This window comes from Spodoptera frugiperda, chromosome 3, assembly GCF_023101765.2.
Source record: "Spodoptera frugiperda isolate SF20-4 chromosome 3, AGI-APGP_CSIRO_Sfru_2.0, whole genome shotgun sequence".
Classification (NCBI taxonomy): Eukaryota; Metazoa; Arthropoda; class Insecta; order Lepidoptera; family Noctuidae; genus Spodoptera; species Spodoptera frugiperda.
In genome coordinates, this window is record NC_064214.1 from 4,340,350 (window position 1) to 4,361,782 (window position 21,433).

At 34.5% G+C, this 21,433-nt stretch overlaps 1 protein-coding gene across 1 annotated transcript in view; it reads right to left on the reverse strand.

The window, feature by feature from the left end:
• Positions 1 to 679: 679 nt before the first annotated feature.
• LOC118274411 (furin-like protease 2) overlaps positions 680 to 21,433 on the reverse strand; it is a 30,640-nt gene continuing 9,886 nt past the window's right edge. Inside the window, exons 2-12 of the mRNA XM_035591906.2 lie at positions 13,820 to 13,924; positions 11,288 to 11,419; positions 9,361 to 9,495; positions 8,892 to 9,199; positions 7,061 to 8,821; positions 6,758 to 6,873; positions 6,566 to 6,683; positions 5,935 to 6,489; positions 5,508 to 5,605; positions 3,411 to 3,598; positions 680 to 2,790 (exon numbers count right to left, since the gene is read on the reverse strand). Coding sequence (XP_035447799.2) covers positions 2,623 to 2,790; positions 3,411 to 3,598; positions 5,508 to 5,605; positions 5,935 to 6,489; positions 6,566 to 6,683; positions 6,758 to 6,873; positions 7,061 to 8,821; positions 8,892 to 9,199; positions 9,361 to 9,495; positions 11,288 to 11,419; positions 13,820 to 13,924 — 3,684 coding nt within the window. The 3' untranslated portion in view covers positions 680 to 2,622. The remainder of the gene's footprint in view (positions 2,791 to 3,410; positions 3,599 to 5,507; positions 5,606 to 5,934; positions 6,490 to 6,565; positions 6,684 to 6,757; positions 6,874 to 7,060; positions 8,822 to 8,891; positions 9,200 to 9,360; positions 9,496 to 11,287; positions 11,420 to 13,819; positions 13,925 to 21,433) is intronic.

Sequence of the window (21,433 nt, forward strand, 5' to 3'; positions counted from 1 at the left end):
TGTAATGTAGATGCGTTTGGCTTCCATCAATCATAATCATTCGTACATATAGCTCAGCCCTTTTGGAAACGGATTCAGTTCAGCTATATTTTTTATATGGAAAAATAAGTGCTATGAATGTATATGTTTACCTTAAAGGCCGCCACAGACTTAGCTACAATTTATACTAGCTTCTCCCAGCAGCTACACACACATTCCCGTGAAACAAAGAGTAAAATCTATCTTATCTTCTATCTAATCTAATCTAATCTAGTCAGTCGTTTTCCAGACCATAATCTACCACTGTTCTATATATTAGTAGGATATATAGATTTTTTTAATTTATCTGCTGTGTTTATATTATTTTGTTAAGAATACTTACGCGTATCTGTTTACAAAGTATTCCTTTTGTAAATCAGTATTCTAAGAACACGTCCATTCTAGAATATTTATTTTTATGTAAACTCTGTTGCTGTTTCCAGAATTACCTGATAATTGAAATTGCGCTTGCTTCCGACGAGTCAAGACGAGTGAGAAGAAAAAGAGAATAATTTATTAGTTATACAAATCGAGGTAGCTATTCTATTTCCATTTACTTCTCTGAAATGTATTTAACGAGTCTTTGTTAACAATATTTTGTATTTTATGGAGCAGAATTGTTTAACAGTATATTTATATGAAAGTAAATAAAACGACCACATAAATTATCCGTCATAAAAACCATTGATATATTTACAACTGTCATTATTTACATATTTACATGATCAAAGTCTATTACAGTAATAATTGAACCGTATTTACACAGTACAGCGGTGAAACAAAACAACATTAAAATAAATTACTTTTAGATATGTTGATATTACTATAAACACAATTATACGTAGCATAAATAACATGAAGCTGTATACGGCAGTATTCACGTAACTGTTCGGAGTAACGCGACTAATTTCGAGCGACATCGGAGCCCATAATCAGATGAGTTACGTAATAGAACAGTTATGTGAGTGAGTCGTATTACATATTTTGCATATGTATCACAACAGTTATAATACAAAGTGAAGCTGTGTATTGGGTCCCATTGAACATATACTGGTCCTTACATAGGTCGACATTACTTTGATGGACCGATACATCAAACTACTTCAAACTTCAGAAGGTCGTCAACTTTATTAATAAACGATAAGGTTGAGAATCTATTACAGTTTGATAAATAGTTTAGCTTTGGATTGTCCTGGAAACTAACTAATGTACCTTTAATACGAGTTTGCTTTACCTTGGACGACAACAAAACGAGAGCGCGTTCGGCGCTCTGATTGGCCGGTGCGAATGAACCACGCAATCAGACCGCCGGACGCGCTTTCATTTCGATCACGTTAAACGTAAAACAAATTCTTACTAAGCCCTCTGTACGTTTGACTTGTATTCCCTAAATTGTACATTCCAAAAGCCTTTAAATGCAAAAGTAAAGCACGGTAAATAATGAATTCGTAATAAAGTCAAATATTTGGTTTGATTGCAAAAAACAAGCCAATAGCGTATTCATTCCACCATCGCTCGATCCTGATCTAATTGAACGCTCCTTCAACCCAAACCACTTATCTTTGCAGTCTCTCCCTTTATTTCTTTCTTACAAATCTACGTTAAATGCGATTTACGTAAAGTAATGTCGACCTTATGGAATTTGCTTACACACAGTGCAAAAACATCTAGAATGTAAATGTTTGAGTTTATTTTATTACATAATTGCGTACGTAATTTGATGCAAGATTGTTGGTTTTCGAAATGTAAAACAAATCTGTAGGTACATTTTTATAGATCTCGTTAAAGAAAATTATAAAAAGTCTCTCCGTTCGTGTCGGCCTGCCGTCCCATTGGGTTTAGAGAGTGAGAAAACAGAGTGCACCTGTTTGCTCTATTATATCTCCTGTGTAGTTCGCTAGTCTAGTTAGACAGACTGGCCACCGTGACCGAAATCGATCGGGAGATTTATTATGTTGTAGTCATAACTAAGTATTGTTGACTTATCTTTCATCAAGTAACCAAAATTGTTTAATAGAAATGTGTGAAACCAACAATCATACTTCATGCTAATTGATAATTAGATTCTGACATTCAACATGGCTACGTAAACTAATTAAAAATACAATTATGTACTCCATATGCGAGATGAATTGCATTCATTTGCATAGAAATGTTTAGCTAAGTTTGTATGCAAGAAATGTTATTACATGTTCGTGGTTGCAATATAATAAACTTTAAATTATGAGTTGCCAACTGTTTGATTAATTGAAATTATTTTACTTTCTCAAAGAAAAATCAATGTAAAAAAATTCATTGCAATCTTGTATTGCGAATAATTTTACGAAATTCATGTTCATTAATTTTAATTCATAACTCGAAATACTCGTAGATGAAAATTTTCAAATAAATAATTTCTCTTAGAAATGTTTAGTCTAACAACTAAAGTTTAAACATAACGTTAACGTTATTCGTATAATTTCGCTTAAATAATAAAATAACCACTTGATAGTTAGGTAATAGTATTTACTTCAACTATTTACACAAATCGTATATTGAAACTCCTACATATCAGTCTGCAGTGTAAAATATACTCTAATTACATCGAGTTTAAGGTTCATGTTGCTATGTTGGTTCTTCTAGTTGAGTTTTACTTTGTATTTGTATACTGTCGAGGGCTTTCAAAGTGGTCGATGACGTCATCGCTATCAAGTCTTCGTCGATGGTGGTCAGCTGGGAGTACTCGGTCTTCGGGAACATAGTCCTGTGTTTGTGTGTTCTTGACCTTTTTAGCTGTGGAATACATATTTTACTTTATACTCTATATTTGACTTATAAGTCAATCACAGTCATTACATTATCCTGTCCTTACAGTCCACAGTTAATAAATTAGGGTAATTTTAGACGTAGATACTGTAAAAGTATTGTAGAAAGAAATACAAGAACAATCTAATTTTAATAAACTTTTGTATATGAATTAGTTACCGATTTCATAATTTGGGTAATTAATCACGACTTTCTAGCAAAAAAAAACTTTTTAAGCTGAACCAAAATAAATAATCCAGTGTCAATATTTGACATTGGGGATTTGTAGCTAATAAATAATGTACCGTACCTATCTTTATAAAAAATAAAAGTTAGTAATCTTAGTTATATACAGTTATATACAATTAAACCATTACTGGAGACAGGCAGAAACTACAGAGTACCTAGTATACATTCCTAACATACTTCCTAATTTTCTTTTAGCTTCCATCACATTCAAACATCTGATTTTATAATAAAAAAAAAACTATTTTAAATTTTCTGACACTTTTTTGTATCTATCAGTGGGAACCTATAATTGGCTTCATGTAGCTATGCTTGTTGCCGTTGGTTCTCTTAACATAAAATAAACAAAGAAATAAAAATACCTTAACAGCGACCAGAGTGAGGACTGTAGCTAGTAGAAAGACGCCCACACTCCACACAGCAAGTGAGTTACGTTCTAGAATGTTCGAGGCATCCTTAGAGTCCTCGATGAAAAATGGTGCCGTTATGTGCGTGCGAATGTTCTCGGCTATCCGCCGCTTGCCTGCTGATGAACCGTTTAAACAACCTCCTGGAACAAAGATTTTGCTCACTAATGGTTTCTAGATTTCTATGGAAAAGTTTTGGTTTACCTAAAAAGTACGAAACAAATTAGATACTAAGTGTGAATTTTATTCCCCGAAACGGTTTTTCGTATACTTAGCCTATACTTATATTTCTGTAGTAATATTCCTAACTCTGATATATTTCTGAAATTATGTTAAAAACAGATGAGTGATGGTGACCCTAAATAATAACAACATTTTTTTTTATGATTATTCCAAAATAAAAGAAGTATTTTCTTATAAAAATACCTTACCCCACACTTGGGTTCTTGTGAGTTTACAGATACAATAATTATTGGATCACACAAAGAATTGCTCCTTATGGGAATCTAACTCTCGCTACCAGTTGCACGACGGTTGCCTAGCCACCGCACCAACCGTGCAGTCAATCATTGAAAATCGTTCTGATATAAAAAGCTGAAATTCAACGACATTCTCTCTGCATTACTGTCCGCATAGCAAATTGCAGCCAATTTTCTATATCAGATATTTCGAATTTGATCACCGACATTGTAATAGTTACTGGGAAATTAATTGTTATTATAAACGATATTAATTATAGTAGCTACTAGCGCTCATTGTGTTTTGTTATTACATCGAGTCACCATGTTGGTCGAATCGGTCCTGAATGTGGATTTGAGTCTAGAATCTGACAAAGTATTTCTATTATAAGTAGGCTTAAATTTATTTAAAAATGGATACACTTCAAATATCTACTCCTCAACTCCTTCGGGCACTATTAAGTAAAAGCATGGATACCGCTTGTTCACCTAAATGATACTTCATTTTAAACACAATCTCAGTTCGACACAAAAAGAAAACATTAGGACGTAATGTGATTATCGACAACAAAGCAACATTTCGTTATGAAAGCGTAGCCACAATTAATGAATGTTCGTAAACCTAACCTTAACCGTTCGTACACAAAGCTTAGAAACCTTTGAAGGGACAAAAGGTATTTGTAAGGATAACTATCAATACATCGTATATTGGGAACTAGTACAACTTCAGGGCAACGACTGTGTTTAAGGTCAACTACAAATTTAATTCTTTTGTACGAACTAAATACAGTTTTTCTACAAAACATTTTCTTCAAGTAAGTCGATTGGAATTCTGGAAACTTGTAGTTGAAAGTGATTGGCTTATTATACATAAACTTGCCAGTCATTTTAAATCCATTAGTATAGTTGATTGAGATTTTTAAAACCATCTCTTTTCTTCCAAATTTAAATTAAATACTTGTGATGTACAATGTGGTAACACTAAACAAAAATGGTGTATGTAATCATAGCAAACTATCTATAAAATATACTTCTAATTGTTTTATCTTCTTCTTGTAAATAATTATTTGTCAAGTACGTAATAAAAAAATATATACAATTGACAAACATCGCAATGAACATCGTAAAATAAAGTTTCGATTACGAAAATTCACGCGAGAATATTCTTAAACAAAAATTAGGACATAGAGCTTCGTAAGTAAGATGAAGGACTCCGTCGAGATTTATAAATCACAAAAGTTCCTACCATTTACTTTCGGATATACCCCAAAGTTTATGTAAGTATTTATCTTAGATATATCTGCCAAAACATTACAAATGCGTAATTTGTATGTACGTGAGGCAACTTGGTGAAAATCAAAACTTCCGCAATACCCACGTAGTAACAATGAAACTCAAGTATATATGTATTATGTATCGAGTTAGTGTTATAAATAACTACCTCTTTAGTAGAATACCCACAAATGACACCACACAAATAACCATTAATGGATTTGGCTGGCTTTAAAAGAATTGTGTAATAAAAAACTGATTTTCTTCTTCCAGTAAAAGCACGTGTGCTCTGTAATTATCTACATCATGCTACTAAACTTACCAAGATCTTTATCACAGTGGCAGCAATCGGTCTGATTGCTATTTATGAGAAGCGACACCGTGCTCTCGGTGCAGCATGGCAAACATTTGTGATTCACTCTGTGAACAATACAGAATTGATAGAATTTGAATAATTATAATAAACATCTGAACAAAAATTCTTACAGCTTTATGGTTCGAAACTGCACTATGCAAAAAATTATGACTAAAAAACCTAAATACCACTGAAAAGACCATGACATATCCAATCATATTTCATTATTTGAATTATTGATCCAAAGCCCTACCCGTCAAACAACAATTATAATCGTAGTGTTATTAATAAAACAATTAAATGTAATTTTGACATAGAGCTTCACTCAATTAAAGTCATTAAATAAAATGAAATTGCTTTGTAATTTGTTAAGTTGTACACTTATTATACTGACCTATCTAAACGTAGGGGGTGTGCACACGTGAGACAACTGGTTGGGCCCGGACCCGAGCACGACCTGCACGAGTCGTGGCACGGACGACAGCTCCTCGTTCTAGGCTCGTAGTACTGAGAACTAAGGCACTCCACACATAAACCGTTTTCTAATGAAAAATGCTGTGGACACGATGTACAGCGCTGAGGCCCAGCGCCATGACAGTCTTGACAGTAATGGTGGCAGCGACGACAACTTTCCTGCCAAGGAAAGAAGTTCTGCGGACATTCGGGGTGACACTCTCCCGCCGCCAACCTCCAGTCAGGAGGACATGATGCACATTGATCTCTTCTAGGGCCTGTGCACGTCTCACATGACAGGTAGCACTTGGAACAAGTCCCTTCATCAGGATAGTAGCCAGGAGCACAAGTTGCTCTACATGTTCCTGACTGTAAACGTAAGGCACCAGCACACAACGTGCAGTTCAATCTCGATACGCAGCTCTTACAAGTATGTGGACATGGCGAACATCTTCCTGCAGTCTGATAGAAACCTGGTCCACACTCAGCTACGCACCTAAAATCAATATTTCATGTTTAAATGAACACTCGAAACCGTACAGGAAAGGTTCAGATGGATAAAGGGCCATTACCTCGATCCTTGTAACAACAAGGGACTCGAACAAGACAAACAGTCCCAGTCGTTCGACCCGCTACATTTCTCGCAGAGCGAGTGGCAATTTTTACACCTTCCCCCTTCGTAATACTCATCTGTAAAAATACTTCAGTTAGTCTAAACGAGAAAACACGTGAATATCAATGTTTTGAGGACATTTGGTACTTACTTGTGTCACATTTATCATTACCATCGGGTAGACAAGTTCCGCTCTTAGTCAGAATCCATTTTTCTTGGCAAACAGTACAAACGGCATTAGTGCAAGCCGAACAACCAATTGAACATCTAAAACAACAATGTTTTTCGTCTTTAAAACGAGATTAAATATTAAAGCGACAATTAAATGCTCGAACAATGTATAATGCAAATGCAAAGCAAAATGGTTAAAATTCCAAGCTTTCGTAAGATTGACGGCCTCTGTTTCATCACGGAATGGAATGTAAAGATAAATTATCATAACAATAACACTTACGGCAAACATTCTCTTCTTTGGGCGTCGGCGTAATATCCTGAGGGGCATTTTGCTACGCAGCTATTTCTGAATGCGTAATCACCAATGCGACACGAAACACAAGCATTTTGGCTAGGGCCGTGGCAAGATTCACACGTTTCATGACATGGTATGCATCCAAAATCATCTTTTTGATGTGTACCTGGAGGACAGGAAGCTAAACAAGAGCCGTTGTAAAGGACATAATTATGAGCACACGAGGAGCATATATCTGCCTTTTCAGAGCACGTATCGCAGTGCTCGGCACATGGAAAACAGGCGTTGGCATCGGGGTCTTCATAATATCCGTCTGGACACAGTTGCGAACAAACAGCTAAATCAACTACTAAAAGATGAGCGGGGGCGCATGTGAGACACGAATCTTGGCCAGCTCCTGCACACGTCTCGCATGACTCGTGGCATGGCCAACAAACTCCACCTTGGTTCACGAAGCTTCTCGGGGGACATCGAGACACGCATGTGTTATCTAAACGATAATGCTTGCAAGCAACACACTGAGTTGGCCCCTTCCCATAACAGCCTTGTGAATCACATTCCGGATCACACAGTCTTTGCACTTGTTTATCGTTGGCATCTGCCAAAACATTTTTACGCTGTGCGGAAGGAATATTTTTGGGGTAATTACGTCTATCAGAAATGCCAAGTTCGATTTCGTTGAGGAATTGGGAGTATTCTGAAGCGTCGTAAACATCGTTAATATGATAAGCCTTCTCTTGCTTGTAAACATTATTTGAGTTAAAATAGCTTTTATTTCGTAACCGTATTGGACTGGTAGCCGTGCCGTAAAATATTAACTGCCACTTTTTCAATATGCCCGGTTGAGTGACGTGGATATTACCGGCGTTTAATATCTGAAGGGTCCAACGCCCTTCGGCACTTTCTCCCCAAAAATGGACACTTAAAAACGGCCAATCGTCGAAGTTAGAACTCGTTGCGTCATGCGTCCTCTCGAATAAAAGGGTGGAAGTAGTTCCCATCGGCGACGTAAGCAATATCCGTAAATTTCCTCTAGGGAAAAAGCTCAGTGAAATTTTACATTGAACGTGTTCCAAAAATCTGACCTCGTTCATCGTCCCGCTGCACCCATTCACATCCATGTGCACTGATATCGTATAACCGAAAGATGTTTCAATAGACTTGTCCTCGTTTATTTCTTGCGACTTACAAATGTGCTGAGGGGGTACATTTGTCCATTGTTCAGCTAATGTTACCATCTGAGCGGCGTCCATTAGCCCGTAGCCAAACTTGTGACTCACTTTTCGTTTCACACCATTTACAATCCATCCTTCTTCTTTTTCTAGTGGCTGTGAACGAGAGGTCATTACGATGAGGTGTTGCATATCTCGCCAAGTTAGTAATGGATTTGCTTCTAAAGCTAATGCGCATATTCCTGCAGCTAATGGCGCCGACGCCGATGTACCTGTGTGATCTACGGTACAAATGTGATCAGGCCGTAATTGCACATCCATATCAACCGTAGCCACGCTTTTGTCTCGACCAGGAGTTCCTGAACTATAGGTTGAAGCTATTGTTGAAGAGCATTCTTCTAAATACCACGGTTTATATCCCCCCTGAGTTGCACTAGAAATAGAAATAGTAAATATACTATTCGCGTATCCATCACAATTGCAGGAGTCCGTGTGCCTGCCACCGTTTCCCGACGCCCATATAAAAATAGATCCTTTCCCGCCTCTTCCATTCGTCACGCCATTTATAAACGCCCTGAAACAAAGCACTTTTTAATGAGCTCGCCTGTAACCATTTCTCTAAACCACGTGCAATTAGACAATACCTTCTAGCCAGAGGGCCGGGGCCATCGACTGTTTTGCCGTCGTCCTCAGGTCCCCATGACGCACTGTATATGTCTATGTGATGTGTGTTAAATCCGAGTGCTTGGGCTTCCACTGCGTCGTTAACAAGGCCATCGAGCATCCTGACTCCTCCAATGCTGGCATTGTAAGCTATGCCAACGCCGCAATATCTATTGTAGGCGACCGCAGCCACCTCACCCGCGCACCGGGTGCCGTGTTTATTGTCGCCATTGTCCTGCGGTGTCGGGTCCGTGTCGTTCCCATTTATGTCCGTCGATGCCGCAGGATCCTACAATATCGGGTTTTCTGTTCAATACACGTCAGTTACGTAATACATTGATGTTTAAGAGAAATCGTTTGTTCCAAATTGAATTTTCATTTGACAGTTCTTAGCACCTTGATTAATGGATGTTTCATAGTACTTTCGGGAAATATTAAATATATATTTACGTAATTCTGTGATAGATCTGGATGGTTAGGTTGAATGCCGTCATCTAGGATGGTGATAACGACTCCTTTCCCCGTGTAGCCTTTCCTCCAAGCATAGCCAACATTCATGTCTAAGCCGTCAGCTGCACCTCCATTCTGCAAGGAATAATATCTAAAAATAGTTAACTCAGAAAAGCACTCTAGTGGACGAAATCTACTCTTTGCGCATTGCATACTTAATGTATGTTGATGTTGACGTGGAAGTGTAGCCAAGTGTGGCGAGTGTTATGTAATAGTGAATACAAACTAACCACTTATAGAAATATTTGTAATCTTTAGTCTAAACTCCCAGAATAAAAGGACGGTCAATTATTTCAACCAAAAGAATGGAGAGCAATTTATTTGTTGCACCACGTATTGATTATTTAACTCATTTTGGGTACGATATCATAACTCTCTGTATCTATTATTATATCTATAACTTACCGCAACCCTCCTCCTTTCGTGACTACAATTATTGTACACTTTACTGTAATAGATATAACCGTGCGTGAGGCCAATGTGTTTAACCTGGCCATAAAAGCTGTAATGCCATAAAACTAAAATTACATAAAGCTATTCAATTAGTAAAATTATGGACACTTGATTGTGATTGTCACTCAAACTTTAACCTTGTAGCATCATAAATTGCTAGTGGAATAAAATTCAAAGGCCTAAATTCTTTAACGTACAGTACTGAAAATGACGAATTCTGTGAAAAGTACGTTGGCATGTAATAAGCAACATACAAAATTCCGTATTCGTATTTGATGTGTACGATTCACAAGTCGTTTCCCAGTAAAACGTGTCGGGGACGACTTATTACCAAATAAAGTGGAACAAATTCATCACACCGGTGGAAACGTTTCATACCTCCCTATATTTTATTCAACGGAATTCATTCCCACTTTAGTCAACCGCCGTACAATAAAATTGTACCCGAATAAAGCAGGCAACATTACGAGTGGCCTTATAAAACAATAGGACATCAAGGTCACAGGTAATAACCCTCGGAAAAGGAGGTATCCGCTTTATACCTCGATCTAGGGACTTAACTACTGAATTAGTAATTTCGCCACTATTCTTTGTAGAATGAATTTTGGTAGCAAGTACAAATGATAGCGTCTCGCTTTGTTCTGCTAAAGTTCGTCGACTTGGTACATTCGTACTATTAAATTATGCTTAACATCTGCCTCTGAAATGTTCTGCAATATTTTCTACTTGGCCTGAATTTTAAGCAGTGCATTATTTTTAAACGTAATATTATTCATTCGATTTATTATAGCCAATAATATTACTGTGTTGAATAAATTGCGTTGATGTGATTTTTTTATTTTGATCAGCAAATGAAGTTAGATATGAAAAGATGGAATAAAATATGAAAGTACTCTCTTACACATTATACCTAATTTGTCAAATCGCAAAAGAATATTTAAAAAAGAAAGATTAAATTAGAAATTCTTTACATTTGTGATTAACCAATAAGAATAATATATTCGTCCACTTATATCACATTTTTTCCATTTCGAGCACAGTCTAAAAACCAAAGTGAAGTATTTTTACATTACTTTCAGTCTAACAATGAAAGCAAACGAAAATTTTGCGTTTTAATGTGTCTTTTAATTGTTATGAAGGGCATGCCGGATGCTCATAAACGCACAATGGCCAGTACTTTATCAGAAGTACTGAAACGTTTAAAATCTTTGTCTTTTTAAGTTTTATTTTCTACATTTTTATTTGTGTATCAAAACCGACTTTGAACTCAAATCTTAAAAATAAATTATTTTCTTATAGCTACTCCAGGGTAACATACAGCATTTGTCCACAATATTAATAAGAAGTAAATCGTAAAGAACATGTAGAGCTACAATAACAGCAAAACACAAACTAAAATGATTGAAATTCTCACCAAATACCACTGCTCCTTGAACAGAGGGTCGGGGAAGGCAGGCGCACTGGATTGCCTCATCACGTGCCTTGGCTGCCACTGATGGTCCCTCTTGGACCTCCGCAACTCCCTCTGCTGCATAACCCATCTCACCTGTCAAATGATCCGTCTTTAATCCTCTTTGCTAAGGCAAAAGTGGAAGTGCTCAGAATTTAAAAGAGCGGGGGAAAATCGGCAGCCATTTTGATTATATTTTTATTCCTTTCAATTTTTTACGTAAAGCAAATGCCATAAAAGCAGGAAAAACTTTGATGAACAAAAATGGCACTTATGAATATAAAAAAATCAATACTTGTGAATTACTTTTCTTTATTATCTAACTTCATCATAGTAGCTATGTATCTATACACGCATTTAACGCATTAATAAACACTATGAACAGTTTTCAATGTATATTCATGCGGTAATTTTATATTTGTAAATATGACAAAGATCTACTCGACCGTAGAAGTACATTATTTAAAGTCAAACATTGATTAAAACTATTTAAATTCAAATTCACAGTATCGAAGTTGTGTTCCCAGCAGAATCTCAAACCATTAATGTTCGATCGTTAGCTATGTATTAAATGTGAAGCGTCACGTTTTGGTCATAAACAAGGCCATATTAACACCAACTAGTCTAGAACTATTGTGCTTACAGACAATGATAATACCTGTAATGTCTAAACTTGGGTTATTGGTGGTACCAAGTTATTTAGTTTGGGAGGTCAAGTAGTTTCTGCATGTTTGAACAATGGCGTAGTTAAACATCGTCAGTACATTTTGTGGTTTATAAATTTAATACAATGAAAATGTTAATAAGAGATGCGTATAATTTGAATCATGTAATTGTAGATTTCACAAAATCGTCTTAAAATCTGTTATAAATCAAAGTATTCAACCGGTCCATTAACCAACTTTTGTAAGTGGTTCTGCACTGTTTGGTCACTACATTAAAGTGTCGATCAAACTTGTACCTTATCTTAACTAACCACCAAAATCACTCAGGCAAATCGATCTTTTCACCGGACCTCTATTTTGGACAAGCAGTCGACAGGAAAACTTCATGGATGGGTAGATTCTATTCAAATTGGAAGATTAACTAACTGGCCAATCCCTTGAGACAGAATCCTTACGTCAATACGGCATGGAATCAATTATTCAAAATGGAGCAAGTCATGATATTGAAGCCGATAACTTTAAGGATAATCCCAATGAATAATTCGATGGTGGACCGATGTCAATCAAATTAACGTGTATTGATTGGGTTCGTAAACAAACATCTACGGTTCGTTTGTACGACTAGCTTGTAATTTGAACACAATTTTGTTGCGATGTGAGTTTGCTTACTCTATGTATTTTGTTATTTATCTAGTTAGAATTTATTGTTCGGTTGTTTCGTTTTCTCATTGATTGTTTTGATACAGTACATATCTCAGATATGTACGGTAAGTTATTTAGATATTTTTGTACCTATTTGCCTTAAATGTATCGTTTACCAATGGTCGTGATTATTTATTATTACATATCTAATCAAAAGTATCATTGTTTGTGAACTAGAATAGCATTTTTAGTGTAGTATCATAACAGAAGGACATAATTATCTAAGATCTAGATACTTAATACTTTGTTACATTCTCATGTTCAGCTTACACGAAAATTGTATATCAAAATATGTATCAAGAAAGCAGTACATACAAAATATTCCCTGCTATTAAGATATTATTAAATAATTACATATGATTAAATATCATATCTTTCGTAAATCAAAATTAACTTGAATTTTCCACGCCCTCTTAATAATGCTTCATTTAATAATCTTCGTTATTAAAAGGAGATGTATTCAAAAAGCAGTGTTAACATGATATAAGATAAATAATTAATTACACACATAACCTAGTTCATTACTTGGTTAAATAACGTTGCTATGTCAAATTATAGAGTTAGTTTATTTACTAATAGCAAACAGTTTGACGAAGTTAAATAAATCTATGTATCTATGAAATTAATATCAATCTACATGGTTTTCATGGCACGGTTAGTTATTGAAGTAATGGGATTAAGGAGGTTTATAAAAAATCTATATCACATTGTTTTTCTACTACTATTATGTAAGTGAGTACAAAAGGGACGATGACGGGGCATGAATATTAAAAATCTATTTAGTACGTCAGTTAGGTAATGAAAAAATATTAGACACATTTTTTTATTTTGTCTACAGATACAACGGATCAAAGTTTAGGAGTGGAAGAAAATACGTCATTTCAAATCGATATATCTGTGAAAGTATTTGTTCGGATTTATACGGACATCAAAATAAAAAAAATGTCATCTACCCTATTATCAATTACTTTGAAATGTTAAAGAAATTCCAATATGGAAGTGCTTAAAAAACTTAAATATAAATTAATGGCTAAAGTGTAAATCTCCGGGGCACTACACCTTCAATAATACGAATATGCTTCTATATATTATTTTAACGTACAAATATAAGGTAATGAATCATGCTTACCTGCGGGTCATTTTTAAGATTATTGTAATGGTCGATGCTGGCGTTAGGTGATCTCTTACTGACGTGTGGATGTGATAGTAAAAAGTAGTGCTTCAGGTTTCCGATCTGTAAAGAAAAAATCGAATTAGGACAGCAGTCACTGAAGAGATTTTATTATTCGATATAATCAGTTGAAGTAAAAAGAAAGCCCTTGGTATCATTCGACACTTTAACTATTAAGATATTATAAAATGTTTTAAGGTTTTATACTTTATTTTACAATCAACTAACAAGTCTTATTGGGACAAAGATTTGACTAAATGGACGTATAAAGCTCGGTCGTAGCAGCTACGAGACTACGCGGCTACGCCGTAGCCCGTAGATGACACAATTCCTTGGATGTTTATCTTTGCTCAGTTGGTTTGTTTTAAAGGCCACAATTTATCATACAATAATTTTTCTTGAAAAAAAATTGAAATAACTAGAAAAAAAAAGTAAACAAAAATGTAATTGAAAATGATACTTTTATATAGTCTTTATCATATTATATTACTCGTATAGGTAAGTATGTCTATCATAATAATTATAATATATCAAGTTGTTAACACAGATAATAGGATCTGTTAATATTCAATCAAGTAATCTAATTGTTTTGCAATAATAGAACTAACACATTAGTGTGTTGCGATGCGAAATACCTTAACCAATCGATAATTTATTAATTAATGAAACGAGAATTCCTAGCGGCATTTGATGAAACTACTTGGTACATAATATCATATTTTATGTATGTCAATATTGTACATAATTATATTGTTGTCTCCTTTGAGTCTTACTGTCGTACTTAGCGTCATTTTATGATTACTTAACCCAGTCCTTAGCAATTGTTTTCGGAACAAAATTATTACCAAGGAATAGCTTAAGTAATCATTCAATGTCTCTGAGTAAAACACGTATAATTAACAATTAAATACAATACTAATTCTTTTTCATCGCATTGAATATTTAAAATGGCAAGAGGCAGTGCAGTAGTATCCTGTATTTAAAAAATCATGAAATCGGCAAACAAATAGGTAACTTTGGACAGAGAAAATGTCTGCAGGAATGAAAAAACACCGAGTAGGTATATTTTTAACTTCAAACGACATCAGTTATTTATTATCCCAGCTGCAATTATACTGTTAATTAGATCTTCAATATTTAAGTACAATGAAATGCATGCAATATACATACATATATATATATATACATATTTTTACAGGGAACCATATTGAGAAGTAAATGAATTGAACTTCAAACTAAATATCAACGTGTTTTGTCAGCTTTACTCAAACTATTGCGAAAATAAAACGATAAAAATAATAGTGCAATAGTACAAACCAAACATTTCCAAACAATAGCAGTTCTTGAAATAACAGTATTGTGCGCAAAGCTTTTTTAGACAACAGAAACCAGTTTTAGGTTGTTATATTATAAAATATGACGTCAACATTGGGTTCAAAGGGTTCGCTTTTTATCGTCCATAAAAATGCCACCCAATAGTTATGCTTCGATAGAACCGAGTATCGTTCCTCTCAACAAAGCCCGTTGTGCCCACAATGTCATTGATACACCACACACCCATGCAGTTTAGCTGATCGCCGGATTGAACCTTTTGCTTACTTTTATTGTAAATCATATTGCTATATTTTTGCTACTATTTTGTCATAAGAAATAGAATAGTATAATAGTATACTTTTAGTTTCTTTTTATGTAACTTTTTTTTTTTTTTTTTTTTATATTGAATGGGCCGACGTTTGGCCGCTATCTCGCCTGATGGTAAGTGATGATGCGGCCTACGGTGGACATCATGATTTAAACCCTAGAATAATTTCTTACGTATTTATTTACTTTATTACGTAAAGAGTCCTATGAGTGGGAATCAAACAAACGACAAGTTACGCAATTATCAGTTACTAAGGCAATACGAATACCGTATTAGTCTATCTTTTAAACAGTAATAAAACACGGGGCCTTTTGCTTAGAAGAAACAACTAAACTACAATTAAGTCGGTGAGTATAAAACATTGGCAGTGGCCAACACAAACACCATGTTTTATGTAAAACACACATTACAGTCCGGTGTAAACGCAGTCCATTTTAAACGTTCCCAAAATGAGGTCAAGCACTTTGTGGCTGTTTATCCATACTCAGTTTGTTCCCATTGTTAGAAACCGGTTCTAATTAATTTAGAATACCTTTTGTTTTATTATAAATTTCCCATTATATTGTCGGGAATTTGACAACTTGGTCTTTTGTTCCGGATTAAATGAGTAATTTATTAATTATAACGTAGTATAAGTAGGTGCGTTGCTGTTTGGAGTTTGTAATTTGTTTATTTGATTTACTTTTGATTGCACGACTGCACGGTTTTATTATTATTATACGGCATTGACTGCACGGTTAACGCGGTGGCAGGGCAACCGGCTGCCGCACAACGTGTAGTGGGTTCGATTCCCGCACGGAGCAGCTCTTTGTGTGATCCATAAAATGTTGGGTCTTGATATCATGTGTATGTGAACTTGTATGTTTGTAAGCGCTATCACGATACAGGAGAAAACACTAGAGTGGGGCAACGTTTTCTTAATAAAATAACTATAGATGATGATGATGACTAATGTTATTATGTATGTTGAAGAAAAAATTCGTAGATAAAATATGAATGAGAAAAAGAAGTGATAAAGTATGATAGTTATCGTTTCGACGGAACGCTCACAAAGTTATAAAACCAGTTGACACATAACGAAGGGTCTGACTTAGCGACAGTCTACCCGTCTGATTTATTTCCTAAACCTGACTAAACTTGTCTTCCTATTCAGTGAAGCAACTAAGGTTTAAGCCCTACATTAATCACTAATCCACGCTAAACGTTATATTACCGTGACTTGATATTGGTTTATCCACATAATTTAATGGCCTTCCATTTGTTATTTTTTTTATTTAAAGCTAACAATGACTTATGCGAATAACCTGAGAACGTTGGGTGGACGCACCCGATCGACGAAATCCGATACTAAAGATGTTTTATAAAAGCAATTTCACCTAAGTATTGCCAAGCAGTTTATAACTACCTATATCTACCAACAGGCAACTTTAATAGATTTCAATTTACAAGAAATGGATCCCAATAGTATTAAAGGCTCTAAGGCTTCGAACGTATTAGCTAACTGCTTTCATATTGTAGCTGTACACTGCAGAAATTACAATCGTTTCTTTATATTCTTGCCTAACTTAGGTACTTAATATTTTTAACTGCCTTCAAAAAGATGGGTTGTCTGTTTGACCTGTAGGTATGTATGTATTTTTGTGCGCGATTACCTCAAGATTGGCCGAACCGAATTTGATGCGGTTTTCAGAAAAGTGTTTATGACATTTACTAAAACCTGCTGTTTTAGTATATTAACAGACTTTAAAAAAAGAGGTCGTAGTCGGTTTTTTTTAACGTAGTCTACTGAAAATTATTGTTGTTCCTTTACAAATATATAAATACTAAATGATTTATAAAGCATATCAATTAACTCGATTTATTTAAAATTAATCAAGCTAATGACCACTAATTGTCAGTAATCTGCTTGGTCTATTTAGCGTAACACAGGCGGGCTTGTGATAATCCTTTGGGACTCATAATGAGTTGAATTAGAACGTCAGGGCGCATGTAACAGTTAGCAGAGTGATGTTACACGAGGTCGACAAATGAGGCATTAACTTTACAACATTCTTTGACATTAAATGTCATTAGTTATTTAAAATGAATTTGATGAAATAAGGAATTATAAATATCGACCGAAATATTATATTCCTCCAAATAGAAAACTATCAAGACGTAAAAACTATCTTGGATTTGAAAATAAGTTAAACCCTTTACGCTAAATATGACAGTGTCTATATAACAAAATTTTATCTTCAAGAACCTACGTCAATAAGAATTTTAGTTAATCAATGTTTAATTAAGTTTAACTATTAACCAACGAACAAAACATTTTTGTTAATATATTTATTCAATACAATAGTTGATATAATCGGTTTGCATTATCAATAGGTCACTATCGAGTAATGCGGGTATGTTACGGATTAATTCATATTCATAATAAGTACAATGACGTATTTTACAAAATAAAGTTTTTATAATGCATCTATTGGTAGGAAATCATTAAACAATTCGACCACAATGTCCTTGAAACTCTAAAAAAGGTTATTATTTCCTGAATAGAGAGTTAAAACACTCCAATTTACCAGAACTAGCGACTGATTAAGCACCCTCTCTCCACAAAGGCATAATACCGTATAGATTTTAGTAGACAAAACGGACGATTCTACTAAGTGCTATCTGAGTTCACACGACCATAAACTGCGGAGTTTTAAGATTGCAATGGTGCATAAATTGTGACCTGTTATTGTACCTCTGGGAGACCTCGATAAGGAGCCACTTACATTCAACATTTATATTTCCTTACGTGCCGAAATGTGAAACGCAACAAGTTTTTTTTTTTTTGTAAAAAAAAAAATTGTCTTGTGGGTTAGAATTATTAAAGTATTTTCGAAGAATCTTGAAGCGTATAACATAAACAATGTCTGAATTTAAAGTCAGTTTTTATTATATTGTCCAAAATTAAGCATTCCGTTTAGGGGTGGACCTATCTATACATATAAGTTTAAGTATACAAAGTACAAGTAACTAGTACGTGGTCAAAGAAATCCTTGGCTACAGATCTATTGGCGTGAAACGTATATTTGTTTGCCACTTCTTGTACATTACATTGTATAATTAAAAAGATTTGTTCGTCTGTAAACAGGCCAATATACATAACTAAAGGAAATGTCTAGTCGTAAACAAGCCGCCAAGCCGTTACTAAGTGTGTTAAGTAAGATTTACATCTGAAAGTTTCCAGTGAGAAAACATTTAGCTTACCAGTTGGCTTATTAGAAAATGGTTAGCGTTAGGGCGCGTTACACGAATACCTAATTTGTGTTTCCTTTGTTAGAAGTGTTTAAAATTACTAGTTTGTATTTATATTTATCGTGACTAAAATTGTTTTAGTTATTGTGAATGTATTATCGAACGATCGACGAAATAGGTGTATCTCCAAACGTTTACTAGGTATTAATATCACTATAATACTACCTGTGCATGTGCTGCAAGTTAGATAACGTCCGTGTGTCGCAGTGAAGTGGCAGCATCATAAAGACTTCCACGAAGTGCGTTGAAGCGAGATTCCAATTATCCAGAGCTTTTGTTCTTTCTCACTCCAGCGCTCTATTGTCATCACACTCGCACATTCAATGAATATTTTTCATTTGTGGTTTTAATTAATATCTATTTTAGAAAATTTCAATAGAAACTGTACCCTTCCGTACCCAACGTGTCCGCCTTTGTTGTTTAATTGATTTTCAACGTTATCTGTGCCGAAACTGTAATGGAACGTGTTTATTGTGAAAAGCCTTTTATGTGTACCTATCACACATTTAATGTCGGCTTAGCCATTTCTATGAGATATTCCTTTTGATATTTTTGGGCTTTATTATTTAGAAAGTAAAATATGTAATCCTTTATTCGTACAAACTAAAATAGTTTTAATGAAATTAATACTTATTTAGTACCTATTAATATCTAGTAGATCATTTTATAATTCTACTTGTTATTTTTTTTATTAGGTACTAGACTATTTTCTACTTATTGACTGATAAAATTGTCATCGTCATGTTGTCTGACAGTGAGTGTTATGACACCTTAAAATGTTGCGCATTTAAAGTAATTATTACGTAAGTGTTTATATATAAGTTCTAATGTAACAATTACTGGTTCTCCAAATAAATAAATAATTCGAGGAAAACAATCTTCGAAGAAAAGTCCATAACATTTATCGGTCTGAATTAAAATTCCAACGAAAAGCATTATTGAACATAAAAATAAATTTTAGTTAAAGCAAGTAGCCTAAAGCCTTAATCTTTTAGAACCAGGCTAGTTGAATTTCAATACTATTCTCTGAGGAAATTAGCAGATTTTAGTGTTCGGCTACTAAGTATTTCAATTTTTTAAAACCTATTTGCTTTTTATTCAGTACCGGTAATTTGAATTGTGACCAAATAATTATCTTGTTATAAAAAAATAGGAAAAACCTTTGAAGTTACGAAAAATTAAATTACTAGTAAATAGTCTAGTGAACAGTATGACAATTACAGTATGTTTATTCCATGTTCTAAAGGATATAAGACTAAGATCCGAAAAATTATTGTACCAAGAAAAAAGAAAAATAGTATTGGGATTCTAAGTAGTAGCAAGGAATCCAGGACATTTTCAAATATATGAAAGCAGGCTAGACTCCCTAACCTTATCATACGAAACTCTTAACAGTATTAACAAAGTACAGTTACTATATTAAAGTACACACAGGTACATATCCTCATAAAAATCTGTAATTTTATATATTAAAATGAAGGTTAAAGTAAACTGTATTTACCAACATCATCATAAAACCAAGTTAATCCAATTACCCAATAAATATAATCAGTACTTAAGAACTCGCCTCGGAACTTTGGGCGCCATCTGTTGACCGACCATTTGTACTACATTTCAATACGAAGAAACTTCCAAGCGTTTCGAGGTCGGCAATTTTTCCCTTAGTGATTTGCATTCTTTTCGCATTTAGAGCAAATGAGCGAGGCCAGTAATGAATTTGGGAAGTGTTCTCCGGTGTTATGACGAATTTTTATAAGGGCCTCGTTTAATATAGACTGGATTTTGTCGCTCCTTTGCCAGCAATGTTTTTGAGCACGACATTTCGTGATTACTTTTTGATAGTTACATGGGTGCCAAATAAAAAAAAGCTGAATTTTATTTCCTTTTCAGATCGTTACGACTAAGAGTTTCGGTAATATCTAGCCTTGGCTAAAGCCAAATTTTGTCTGATTTATAAATTCTGCTATAAATAAGGAACGTTGTTATTGTAAAATACGTATTCCTTTGAAGTTTTGGCGTCCAAACAAAGTACGGCAACGTTTGTGATACATCATATTTCCACGAATTTCTTTTGACAAATAAACAACTAAAATACATGTATGTATGTACATATAAAAAGGGACATCGTTCCGCATCGACGTTTGATAGGCAGTTAATTGATGGATTGTGATACCAACATGATCCCAACGGTACCCAAGTCACGAGGATAATTTATTTTGCTTTTGTTTGCCTTCGTTTTACTGTGTGATAAACTCTTTTTTTTCCTTGCTTCCCTATTTTTGACGGTGGCAGAGATGAGATTGGATGGTGATTGATAAATCGTAGTTTTTATTGATGTTATTGTATTGATGTATTGTTTTTGTTTTCTCACCTTGAAGTATTTTAAGCCTTGTGTTTGTTGTTGTGTTCTTTCAACAGTATAGATCACCTTTATTATATAATACTAGCTACTTTCAGTCGTGCGGATTCATCCGCTCTGCTCAATTTCTTTAAATCGTAGCGTGATGTTTTACAAAAAGAATTTCTTCAATCGGACTAGTCGTTCTAGAGATTCTTCAACGCGTTCAAACAAACAAACTCTTTAGTTTTATATAATAATAGTAAGTATACGTATAAGATGAACTAATATAGCACTATTT